The following is a 13,257-nucleotide window of genomic DNA, read 5'->3' as shown; positions in this document are numbered from 1 at the left end:
CATGCGTGCGTATGTGTGTATAGTTGCAATTGCCGTCCAAATCTAGTTTCTTCGCAACGTAGACGCAAATAGAACAACAACAACAGCAGCAAGCAGCTTTCACGGGTAGGGCCCACCAAAAAGGCACCAACTCTTGTGGTCGCCAGACAGACGGGGAAGGACGAAACCAATTTGACAAAAAAAAAAGTATGAGAATGCACACCCGACACCGGAATAGATAGATTGGTGGAGAGATACGGATGCGTGATCGGTCGAGACGGCGAAAAATCGCAAAGCGAAACCATGAAACATGATAATCATACAAACAACCTGAACCCTCACGGTGCACCCCTGAGAGGTAGCCTGAATCGGTGTAAAAAGTAAAACACGATCGCCGTCCAAAATTGCATCAGAAGAAGCAATACAAATTTTAGCGAGGTTAAGCAACTTGAAACACTTGGCAGCAATAGGTTTTAATTTAGCTCTTCTTTTTTTGTTTTTTGTTTTAAACCGCACACCGTATTGATGGTTCAAATTTTAATTTAATCAAATACCAAGGCATAAAGCAAATACTCTGATGGTGGAGCTGATGTGCAGCAACTAATGCGCTAAGCTCATACATGCGGATGCGTGATGCAATATCTACGTTTATTGGCAAGGATTCCGTGTACTGCTCTACCGAGTGGCACTCATCAAGCAATATTTGTTAAAAAATATGTACAGCGTTGATGAGCCGGCTGCTCGATGTACAGTGAATGGGATTAATTGATGGCACAATGAATGAATTCAAACTAACCAGCACCCGGCAATCTGTGGGTGAGCATATTGCACTAACTGGCTGATTGATGGCCATGCGTTTCCAAGAGTCCCCGACACAATGCTGGCATGCTTTATTCTGGTTCTGCTTGCGCAGGAACTGGAATTGACCCGCTTGACACCTACTGCTCTACGATGTCCTGCTGATGGGTGTCTTTCTGCGCCCCCAACGGGTACAAACAGGTAGAGGAACTAGAGTTGTCTGAGAAAATGCTGTCACGCGTTCTAACCAAAAGTAAACTATACCATGGCTGCCTTACATGCATATCAACAGTAGAGATAACAGAAATTCTAATTGACGCGCAAGTTCTCATGTAAAGCCCGCGCCATTAGCGCTGCGTCAGTGTAAACTACCTAAATTGTGGGCACAGTTTGTGTGACCACGGCTGCAATAGTATGATGGGTTAGTATTTTGAGAGCAACATCGCATAATGTTGTCGAGCAATCTTAGAATAATCGAAAGCTATCGACGGTGTGCCGAATATCGACAGGCCGGCACCGGCTTCTAAATGCAATGCAATATGGAGGTGGCATAGCTGAACCCTACAAAAAAGGATTAAAAACGAAGGCAATAATTTCTAACAGCGTGCAAACGGCGCAAACTACTACAAATGATTCAAATAGTATATCTTTCATCGACGTGTAAGCTGTAAAAAAACGGTATGCAATGTATGAAAGTGCTAGCACATATTAGGAGGAATAACACAAATAGATTAAATTTGTCTTGTTCCAAAGCCTCCCAATACCCAATCTGTACCAGAAGAGAGAAACGTCTTAAAAAATGTGCAAAATAAAATGAAAAATCAACCAACCAGAACCAACATTGAATCGTGCGCATATATTCTACACAGAGTAACACACAGTATGATGATGACATATATTTTTGAATAAGAAATCGTTCTGCATTTGGTGGATACTCTTGCGTTTGAATTATTATGAAAAAAAGGATGAATACTGCATTTAACTTGATGCAGCCATATTGGCTGCATCCTTTCCGAATGCAGCTACGCAGCCTATACCGGTACTGTCGTGCTGATGCGGACTCCACACTGAATATTAATAAAAAGGATAACGAAAATTTTTTCAGACTTTGATTTCATTCTGATCTTATATTTCACTGATTACTTAAACATAAACCGTATTACACAAGGGCTAATAAATTACACAAAAAATCGTTACAAAAATCATGTTGCACGTGTTACAAAATGAATGTCTCACGAATCGGTTTGAGATGTATAACGATAAAAAGACTGTTGTGGGCTACCGTGGATATTTACAATAAAAAGTAAATTTCTATTTTATTAAAAAAACAGTCAGCATATTTTGTTTAAATAAATCTGTTCCTCCAACCTGTCAAACAGTTCAGCCGGTGGTTTCGCGTTTGTGCACGGTGCACTCACACAAGCCCCGAGGGTCGTTTTTGACAGTTCACCGTCGCTGTCAAACTCGGGTCGGTCGCGAATGGTTGGAATTTTGTGTGTTGCTTGCGGTAAAATCAGAAGATTTAGCGGTTAAAGACGAATTACGGCCGGTTCGCGTGCAGACGCGTCGTGGAATGTGTCGGGCAGGCATACGGGCACATTCCGAGTTTACGGTACGCCGGGGCGCACTTGGACAAATACTCCCAAAACCCGCAACGCGGAGCTGTTTTCGCGTAAGGTCATTGAGTGTACGGAACGGCTGCCGCGATCTGTAGTGCGAGCAAAAAAAAACGCGATAAAACCAACCCGATCTGGGGTTTGTGGAATCGCAGCTGCAGCTACATAAACACAGCTGCCAGCGAACGGCAAATCGAACCGAGGTCCGTTTCGTTCTCCATCGCTCCGTGTGCACTTGCAGCGCAGTGGTGCGGTGATAAACAGTCGTAAAATTGTTGCACTCGACCAAGGGAGGAACGGCCGAGTGGCGTAAGGCCGTTGGATAAATCGTAATTAATTTTCATACCAGCTCGTCACCATCACTTGTCTCGCGGTGCCCGCGGTTTTGCACCCGCCGCTCTGTGCGGTCCCAAAATAGGACCGGTTGCGTGCAACAATTCCGGAAACCGTGACCAGCCACAGTGCACCGCTCCGGCATATCCGCTGGTAAATCGTGTGATCGTGTGTGATGCAGTTACCGCAAAGGGTGGTTGTGAAGCGAGCTGTCGAAGACGACCGACGACATTCTTGGGCTGCCTGACGTGTGTGGAGAAAATAATAAATGCATAAGCAATACAGCAATCGTACTGGGACGTCGGTAGAATAATTCCTGCCGCTGTGTGCAGTATGCATTTATGCACGGCGCGCACACATAACCGCATACTCGACAGCGAACGCATTTTCGGCCTTGAAATTTCGTGCAAAGCGTGAAGAAAATACCCTTTTTGGAAATAGAAAAAAAAAAGAAAACGGAGCGAGTGAAAAAAACCGGGGCATAGATTTATAAAAATAACCTATCTTTCAGGGAAACCGTTTCGTGTAGTGTGCGCCGAGGACGAACAACCCGTGCAATAAGCAAAAATTCGGTTAGTGTGCTGGGCAAAAGGGCCACCACCCACCCTGATGTGATATAAGCCCTGTTTCAGCCAGCAACAACATAAAATTCGTTGTTGATAAATCTTTTCGTGGTGATAGAACCAGTGCAATATCTCGAGCACCTCGATGAAGTAACGCCCGAACCCAAACACGCCACATCGTACGAGCGCAGTTTTTCCCCCCGGGTGGTGGTCTCGTTGCAGTAGTCGTCGTGGTGCATCCTTCGCTGGACGAACCGCATGGGTCGTAAGGAGCTTCACTTTCCCGGGTTACCCTGGCCAACCGTCGGTTCCCGTCGCCCCTCGTAGATGCTGTGGCCGTGCGTGATCGAGACGAGTTTTCATCTTTTTTTTACCGCTTTTTCTTTCGTTCCGTGCCGCGTTTAATTGCCTCCCCTGATCGGGAGGGTGGGAGAAGCAAAAAAACACGCGGGGGTGGGTTTTACGTTTCCGTTTTTACCGTCGGGTTGCCCGATCACCACCACCCGATCGTTCGAGTGTTTTTTGGCATCTTATTTTGCTCGATTCCACCGTGAAAGGGAAGATCCCCCTTGTGTGTGCGTGTATTATTAGGGTTTGTTTCGGTTTTTTGTTTGATCTGAAACAAAAGCAAAAAAAAATCACACGCTGCGAGGGATTGCCGCTGCGTAGTGCGTTGGAGCGAAGAAACATCCCCAGTTCGAGTACGTCTTCAGCCGCAGCCGCTCACGGATCATTCATCATATGTTGGCGATGTCTTCCAAACAGTAAGTAGCCGAACCGAGCAGCTCATTTCCGCCCGTTGGTACACGCGCCACGCGCCTCCATTCTCATTGGAAATATCGTACAAAAAAAAAGCACACACTTTGGCCACGAATAAAAGCTTTAATCAAGCATGTAAATCATCACGGTGCGCCTGAAAGTGTGTCTTGAAAAAAATAACAAAAAAAAATAAACGGGTGGCAGAACCGTCATTCCGTCACACAAAGAAGTCCACCCAATCCACCTCTCCTGAGTGGGTGGGTGGGGGGGATGAAAGAGTGTGTGCTTGAGTCAAGTCAAAAGCCTTTAACCTTCGGGGCATAATGACGCACCGTTGGGTGGGTATGCGCGTGTGTGCGTTTGTATGCTTCTCGCATCCGAGAGGAGGGTGGTAAAGCTCTTCATCAGACGCGTTCTCGACATTCCTTGGCTTGCGTATATTTTCTTCTTCTTCTTCTTATTTTCCTTGGCTGCTCCGTTCTTACCGAAACGTCGTCGTTATGTTGCATGCCGCGTTCTTTGTAACAAAAGTCCACGCAGCCCATGCTGATAGCCGGAACCGCATGAAAATGCGCCTCCCCCACACACGTGCAACTGCTATCCATCCTCTCCCAAAATGCACTCGACCCGGGTTCCTCGGAAACCGTTTTCTGTCCCCCGAGGTGTCCCCCTTCGAAAGAACGGTGGAAGGAGATTTCACTGGCAACATGCGCCCGCTTGCTGCGATATGTTTACATTAGCACCATCACGTCCTGCTACGCTTTCGAGACCTGCAGTAGTACGCAATCTGCACGCCGCTGAGCCTGTACGTGGTTGAAGTATTTTTTCGTTTGTTTGCACATTTTCGTTGCCATCCCCAAAAACCCAACCTCCTCCCATTCGCTCAACGGCAAGAGACACGGGGTAAGGCCCACGAAAGTTCTGCCTTCAGTGGCTAGTGTAATGACTAATGATAAGCAAATCACGCCTATGACCAATTTGATAGCCGGCTTATCTTATGAATGTGCCGTTTGACATGGGAATAGACGTAACCGATCCAAGTAGGCCGAGAAATACCCTCCACTGGGATAATGGGAGTAGCTTATTCCCCACGCTAAGTGCGCTAAATGTGGTGTAAAATGGTAACTTTTCCACCAGATGTAGCGGGAGTTTTGTGTGCCGAATGTTTGTCCTTCAAACACCGGTAGCCCAGAACGCTGAAAGGAACTCTGTCCCGTGACACCGATAGGTGGGGTGCAATCCTGTGGAAGGAGGCCATGACCGAATAACCCTGCTAAATCATTCAGAACATCGGAGTTCGCGGGTTGACGATGTGTGCCGCTTTTATGATACAAAAATAGTTTCCAACCAATCGATAATAGGACCTCTTTGAGCTCGAGTGCTCACACTACAGTGGCCGCAGAAGGCTGGCAAACCTGTTTGAAACGTTTTTCACCGCTAGGGACGTCCAAAGTAAACGAACGCTTTCCGCGCGGTTCCTGGCAGTTTTTCAAAAGGTGCCATTCTTTTTCTCTCTCTCTCTCTCGCTCTCTCCGGCCAGCCCTTTTGGTCAACAAAACCGAGTTGCGGTAAACAGGAGAGAGGGCGGGGGCGTATATTGCAGTAGTAGCCATCGAAAAGCCATCAACGTTGGGTTTCCTTTCCGGCGGAAGTCTACGGATACATTTTTTTTCCATAAATGATGCTCCAAACGTTGGCTAATGTCACCCGCGTGGACCACTGATGAATGATTTGCTTGTAACGATAGCGCAACATGGTTCTTGACTTCGCGGAACAAAATTATATGGTCATTAGGGGAAGCAAAAAAAAACACCCGTTGAGTATGAAACGAGTGGGTGTGCTTCCCCGGGAGGGTCGGGATAATAGCATGACAAGGGCGATTATAAAGGAACCATTGGGTGGGTGTACCAGAACGTGGCTAGAATTCGGGGAAATGTGTCCTTTAGTTCGTGCGAGCTCCACTCACACCCGATCGCTTATCGATGTCGTTTTTCCCCACGTACTCGACAGTGAGCTGAAGAAACTCTCGGAGGAAAGCTTAACCCGGCAACCGGATGAGGTGTTCGACATCATCTGTAAGCTCGGCGAGGGCAGCTATGGTTCGGTGTACAAAGCCCTGCACAAGGAGAGCGAGCAGGTGCTCGCGATCAAGCAGGTTCCGGTCGATACGGACCTGCAGGAGATCATCAAGGAGATCTCGATCATGCAGCAGTGTGACTCACCGTACGTGGTAAAGTACTACGGGAGTTACTTCAAAAACACCGACCTGTGGATCGTGATGGAGTACTGCGGTGCGGGGAGCGTGTCCGACATTATGCGGCTGCGTAAAAAGACCCTTACGGAGGACGAAATAGCGACCATCCTGATCGACACGCTGAAGGGGCTGGAGTATTTGCATTTGCGGCGTAAAATCCACCGTGACATCAAGGCGGGTAACATCCTGCTCAACTCGGAGGGACACGCGAAGCTGGCTGATTTCGGTGTGGCCGGACAGCTGACGGATACGATGGCGAAACGGAACACGGTAATTGGGACGCCATTTTGGATGGCGCCGGAAGTGATCGAGGAGATCGGGTACGATTGTGTGGCGGATATTTGGTCGCTTGGTATTACGGCGCTTGAGATGGCGGAAGGAAAACCACCGTACGGGGACATCCACCCGATGCGGGCGATTTTTATGATCCCGACGAAACCACCACCGTCGTTCCGTGATCCGGACATCTGGACGTCGGAGTTTATCGATTTCGTGAGTCTGTGCTTGGTGAAGAATCCGGAGGAGCGAGCCACCGCGACTGATCTGTTGGCGCACGAGTTTATACGTAAGTTGGTCGATTGATTTAATGTCTGCTCTTGTTAACACACATTCATGCTTTTTTCCTCACTATTTATTCATCAGGAAATGCCAAACCGTGCAGTATACTTAGCCAAATGATAGCGGAAGCGAAGGAAATACGGGAAAACCAAAGCTATCGGCACGCGGCCGCCATCAGCCAGGCGAACAAGCAGCTGCAGAATAGCAACATTAATGGTAACGGGCATGACGGTGATTCGGACGATGAGGATCAGGTGAACTCGCGGACGATGAAAGAATTTCCGGCAGATTGCGGAACGCTCGTGCCCGGTCGCGGAGATGAAGGTGACGGGACAATGATCGCCCACACGGACTATGGGACGCTTGTGCCGGACAACGGTACGATGGTGGAGCTGCAGTCCAACCTGGGCACGATGGTGATCAACTCCGATTCCGAGGAATCGACCATGAAAAGTAGGCTTCGTGAGTTTTGGCAACCCACTGCATTCTCAATTAATTGTCACTGTCAATTATTCGCCCCCAGGACATGATACAAATCCGGACAAACCGAAGTATCGGCCACTGTTTCTGGATCACTTTGACAAGAAGGAGGCAGAAGCAGCCAGCTTCGGTAATAGCAAGGTGGCTGAGGTGAACAATCATCTCCATCAGCAGCATCACCACAATCACATTCAATCGCCCTCGTCGGTGATGGGATCGTTTGATGATGGTTCGCCGGGAGTCGATTTGGGTGAGGAACTATCACCTCCGTTCAGTCCGCAGGCGGTAACGCCGGTAGCCTCACCCCAGCAACACCTGCCACAGCCGCCTTTAGCCGCGTCACCGCAGCAACCCCAGCCACAGGTGCAGAAGATTGTGAACAATATGGTCGCACCAGGAGCGGCTGCGGCGGTGCAACCTTTCCCGGGTGCGCAAAGTCCTATGTCCCCGTCGGCACCACCGTTGACGCAGAATTTCCAAGACCACCAACAGCACCAGGCACATCAAGCACATCAGCAGCAACAGTTCAACGAGGATCGGCAACGGTATCAATCGCACCTGCAGCTGCAACTAAATCAAATATCGGCCGTCAGCCCCAACATGCACCAGATGCAGTTCTTGCAACCCACCGCTGCCGAGTACGATTCGGTAGGATTCGTTTCGATTAGCCCAATTAGCGTTTGTCCATCGGCGCCTCCATCTAATCTCGAATCCTGTCTTTTGTTGTTTGTAGCTTAAGTTTATGAACTATGAACAGCTAGAGCAGCGGCTTGCCAGTCTGGATAAGGAGATGGAGAAAGAGCTAACGGAGACGAAGAAACGGTACACCTCCAAACGCCAGCCGATTCTGGACGCGATCGAAGCGAAGCAACAGAAACGACAGCAGAAGCTGGAGGAGTTCTGAGTAGCCATCCATACGGAGCCATCAGCCGGCGCTTCCGCTGCAGGCTAGCTTTTGCGGACCAGTTTCTGCTCGGTACGCCGAGGAAAGCCTGAAGCGCTGATAGCGGTTAGTCATATTTTAGCAGTAATTTTATCGTCTTATGAGCTTTTAGTTGCAAATTCCTATCACGTTATTGACGATCTCCGCTCGGCTTTGGAGACTGTGGGGTTTCGCTGAGATTAGAGACTTCGTCGATCGAATATGAGCGACGTTTGTTTAAGTATTTTAACCTCTTTTTGATTATTTTCTTCGCTGCAACTGGCGATCCATGGAACGATATGTCGGGGTACCCGCTGTACCAGATCTGATATTAGACAGTGTGCTTCATTTTTTTTTTAAATGGTTTTAGCTCCCACCTTCCATCCACTGCTTTTATTCATCAATTATCTGTGAGATCAAGGGATCTGATTGGCAAGCGTAAGCACACCGGGTTGGTCCGTTGTGTGCGCTTGAGTTCGAGTGTGATTACGTCGTACGTTGGGCTAGCTATTCCTCATCCTTACGTATCATGGTCCGTCCCTTGGAATGATTGTGCGTCTAATATTGCGCAGGTTTCCTGTTCAAACATTGAAGCTTCCCATGCTAGTTAAATTTATGCCCGTAATGCTGCACGGTGCGATGGTTTACTACTTTAATTCGCTTTTCGTTTCGCACTGTTGTTTTGCGCCTAGATTACTGACCGCACTCGACGGGTACACACTTCCGATGAACCCGCTCAGCCTGGAGATTAATTTTATGAACAAATCGTTACAGTTATCATATGTGGCAAAGAAGGGTCAGTGTGAGACGAACGGCAAATGATTCTAACGAAACCAGCATTAAAAATACCTTAAAAAGTGAAACCTCAAACGAACTAACAGAGAAGATTGAAATTAGAATACAATAATCCTTGCAATACTGTAGCGGTACTAAGGAGAAGTAGTTGATGATTTATATATATCCAGCAGCAGCAGAGTGATTGACGAATATATACAAACTCACATTTACGCGATGAAATTATAGACGATCGAACATCGATCAACACTTTTATAGACCGGCGCCCGATGCCGTTGAACCCCGATAGTGCATCAGCCGGTGAACGAATCAGGAAAACCATGCACCATAAAGCGTAGCCATTACCTAGACAGATCAGACCCTGTTACATACACTAAAGTGCTAAAGTGCGAGACGCGGGTTATGTGTGAAAAATAGCAATGAACAAAATAAGTGCTACATTTTATTCTTGAAACATATACAAGTCTATTGAGAATTAGTTTCCGTTCAGGAGTAGAGATATTATGGCTAGGCGGCATCATAGCGCAGATCTCGTCTGCAGGCGCCGATAAGCACGCAAATCACGATAAGCGGCGGATACAGGAAAAAATGCGCAATGTGAAGATGGTGAAGTTGAACGACGAACCAAATACTGACCGTATGTGGGTATTATTGAAACTGACGAACAAAAGCAAGATAAATAAAGTTGAACTTTAAGGTTGCCATGCATTTATAATAACATTTGAGCAGTAGCGCGGTTTTTTGGTTGTGATTTCAAAACGCAGCTCAGAAACACGTGCGCGATCGAACGGCGGCTTGCGCCATCGAACCTGGCATTATAGACGCATCGGATGGTTGTACGTCACCGTCACTTGTTCGTTGGTATGCTGCCCCCTCTTACGGTCGGTGCGTGCGTCGTCGTGGCCGCCGTCAAAACAAGTCAACAAAAGAGGGTATTGTGAAAGCAAAGTTCCCGGTAGGCTGTCCCGCTCGTACCACCGTGGCCACCGGACAGTGCGTACACCAGTTGCATACAAGTCGAGGCGATGCGCGTGTGGAAAGGTTTAACGTGGCATAGTTGGGTCTCCCGCGGGACGATCGTACTGTATGTTCTTGTCTTTTGCCAATTGACCGTTCTTGTGGGGACACAGCATCAACCCCCTCAGCAGCAGCAGCAGCAGCAGCAGCAACAACAGCACCCTCCACCACAGCAGCAGCAGCAGCAACAGCACCCACCTCCGCAGCAATATCAGCAGCAACAGCAACATCCGCCTCCTCAGCAGCACCAACCGCCTCCCCCGCAACAGCAGCAGCAATTTCAGCAACAGCCTCCTCCTTCACCACAGCACCAGCAACAGCAGCAGCATCCACCTCCCCAGCACCAGCAGCAGCATCCACCTCCCCAGCACCAGCAGCAACCACCCCCGCAACAGTTCCAGCAGCAACCGCCTCCGCAACAGTTCCAGCAGCAACCGCCTCCGCAACAGTTCCAGCAGCAACCGCCCCCGCAACAGTTCCAGCAACATCCGCCACCGGCTCAACCGCATCCGGCTGTAGCGTTGCAGGATATTCCCGAACACGATCGACCATGGTACGAATTGCTGCCAGCTGTTGCGATGGACTACAAGGTGCACATCGACGCCGGCAAGGAGGACTGCTACTACCAGTACGTCCAGCAGGGCAGCACGCTGTACGTGAGCTTCCACGTGATCCGTGGCGGTGATGGTATGGCCGGGTTCGCGGTGCGCAATCCCCGCGGTGAAATTGTCCACCCGTACCAGTGGCAGGCGTCGAGCGATTACACGGACGGTGCAGCCATGGGCGGTTTCTATGCGGTCTGCATCGACAACCAGTTCTCGCGGTTCGCCAGCAAGCTGGTCAATCTGTACATTACCGTGATCCGGTACGAGGAGTGGGAAAAGTTCACCAAGGAGATTGAGGATTTGAACGTTAACATGAACAACTTCACGGTACGTTTTGGGGTGATGAAAATATCAACAAGCTAGATGCCTGATAGCGCCCGCGCGTCGCCGGCGTTCCTTATCGGTAAAAGTCGTACAACCATGCGCATTTATCTCCTGCCTTCTCCACAGAGCACCATTTCGACGGTGGAACGAAACCTAAACGCCATGTTCCAGTATCAGGCACACTCGCGAAACAATGAGGCCCGTGATTACGCACTGATTCTCGACAACAACGCGTACATTTGGAAGTGGTCCGTGCTGCAGATACTGGTGATCGTGTTCACTACCTCCGTGCAGGTGTACTTCGTGCGGAAGCTGTTCGACATCAAAACGGGAAGCGGAAAGGGTCGAATTTAAGGCTAGAGCAGCAGAACGAATTTTCATTCCTTCAAGTCATGGGTACTTACGTGCGATAGTACATCGTGGCTGTTTCGGAGTGCAAAGCGTTTAGTTTATGAATCACGCACACCCATTCCATGAGAACACGCATTGCGCTTCCAGTCATTTTCGTCCTATCTGTTGAGATTCCATAACGTTACCCTTTGTTTCCTTCCTTGTTTGATCAAGTATTGAATTTATTATCGTCCTTCATGAGCTTCTCGGTACGCCTATGACAGTAGTACGGACGTGGAAGACTCATCGAAAATGTTTTGATTATTTTTTTCGTGTTGATAACTACACCTGAACTTTAGTTGTCGGGAAACTTCGGCAGCAGACAGATAAAATAAAGAAATATACATACGATAGATAGTTTTGCAACGGGCAGTTTAAAGCCGCCGGGAATCGAGCGTTTCTGAAGGGAGAACGAGAAGTGGGCTGGTTGATGACATTTGTGCAATTGCACGTACGGTGCATTTGAACGAGATCGCATCCGAGATGCATTTTTGTGTGTATTCCAACCAATGTCTGTTGTAGCCAACGAATTTTGTGCAAATTGTGAGCTCTATCCATAACGTAGTATAGATATTAGTGCTATTTCGGCACAAGTCAACAAGGCATTAAAATCATTCTGGACTTAAGCTCGTCACACTATGCCTCATTTGCGATCTGATAGTGACTAAAAGCATGCTCAGGCATACGATGTCAGCAGATTATCGCCTAAAATCGTTCCTTCTAACCGCCATCAGAATCATGTTTTCAAATTTGATGCCGGTTTCATGGCACCCACGTAGCGTTTGACGTTTGTGGTGAGAAAATCTCGTCGTTGCTCTGACAGCGCATCTAGTTGACAACCGAAGAAGACAAGGACGAAGACATTTATTTTCATTTCGTAGGCGCTCGTGTTCGGACGTCCCGTCCACCGTCATTCTGTCTTAAGGGAATTCCGTGAAAATCGGTCGGTTTCCGCAGCCGCGTCTGTCGCTGCAGGTGGTTTATCGCGTTTTCCCTGCGTGGTGTACTGTGCCCGCGGAGTGGCCAACCCGGTTCGTCCTCGTTGCGGGGGCGCCCCGCCAAGTGTGTGTGTAATTTTTGCGTGGAATTGTCCCCATCGCCGCAGCAGCGTGTCGCGCGTGTCGAGTGTGGTTTGTGCGTAGGTAAACAAAAGCCAAAGCCAAGCAGTCCAAAGGAATCCCGGAGTGTTTTGCCAGATTGCGCCCGTCGAGTGCGCGAAAGAGACGGGCGGCAAGTTGTGCCCGGCCGGGAGTGTGTGTTTGTGCGGAACGTGCGTGTGCTGCTGGAACGCGAGAGCGCAAAGTGGGCATTGGCCTGCGGCAGGAAGAAACAGGTCGAAAAGGAGTAAGAAAAACACGCATGCTACGATCCGGCGTCCTCGACGGCGGCGGCCACGAATTTTGACGGCTGCTTGTTTATGTAAGTATTTGGGATCGTTTCCGGGCGGCTAGTGGCGCGCAATTTCGATCGACCGGTAGATCGCGACGAAAATGATCATTTTATCCCATGTCCTCCGTGCCGGTTGGGTTGGAAATTGGTGGAAAACGGAACCGAAACTTCCGGAATCTCTCCACACTACGAGCATTTGGTGTGCAGGGAAAACTCACGCCAGTAACCGCTTGCGTGGGCTTGCGTACGCCTCTCCGCGTGGTACCACGCGGTGACCACCTGAGAACCGCCTTCGGGTTTTCGCGTCGCCCTCACCTTAAAGCCGTGGGCCGGTTTTTTTTGTCTTCTCGCTCAGCCTAGGTGGCTTGTTTCGTGTCTTCGGTGGCCATCACACCGGCACGTGTTCGCCAGTCAGCCAGCCAGCCAGCCAGCCAGCATATCATCAACGCTCAGGCTCCAACGCCTACGCTGGACC

The 13,257-nt window shown here is 49.1% G+C and overlaps 2 protein-coding genes across 2 annotated transcripts; both read left to right on the top strand.

The window, feature by feature from the left end:
- The first annotated feature begins 4,022 nt into the window (after window positions 1-4,022).
- On the top strand, window positions 4,023-9,755 carry LOC128727734 (serine/threonine-protein kinase 3). Its single transcript, XM_053821671.1, has 5 exons — window positions 4,023-4,053; window positions 6,059-6,867; window positions 6,945-7,313; window positions 7,384-7,988; window positions 8,074-9,755. Exons 1-5 carry the CDS (start codon window positions 4,031-4,033, stop codon window positions 8,242-8,244), a joined length of 1,977 nt encoding a protein of 658 aa, XP_053677646.1. The 5' UTR covers window positions 4,023-4,030; the 3' UTR covers window positions 8,245-9,755.
- A 303-nt stretch (window positions 9,756-10,058) lies between these two features.
- Window positions 10,059-11,740, top strand: LOC128723227 (uncharacterized). The gene is made up of 2 exons (XM_053816944.1): window positions 10,059-11,006; window positions 11,130-11,740. The coding sequence occupies exons 1-2, from the start codon at window positions 10,083-10,085 to the stop codon at window positions 11,355-11,357; spliced, it is 1,152 nt and encodes a 383-aa protein (XP_053672919.1). The 5' UTR covers window positions 10,059-10,082; the 3' UTR covers window positions 11,358-11,740.
- Window positions 11,741-13,257: the final 1,517 nt, after the last annotated feature.

Source organism: Anopheles nili, chromosome 3, assembly GCF_943737925.1.
Source record: "Anopheles nili chromosome 3, idAnoNiliSN_F5_01, whole genome shotgun sequence".
In the NCBI taxonomy this organism is placed as follows: domain Eukaryota; kingdom Metazoa; phylum Arthropoda; class Insecta; order Diptera; family Culicidae; genus Anopheles; species Anopheles nili.
Note: the sequence above shows the minus strand (reverse complement) of the source record. Positions and strands in the feature narration are given on the sequence as shown.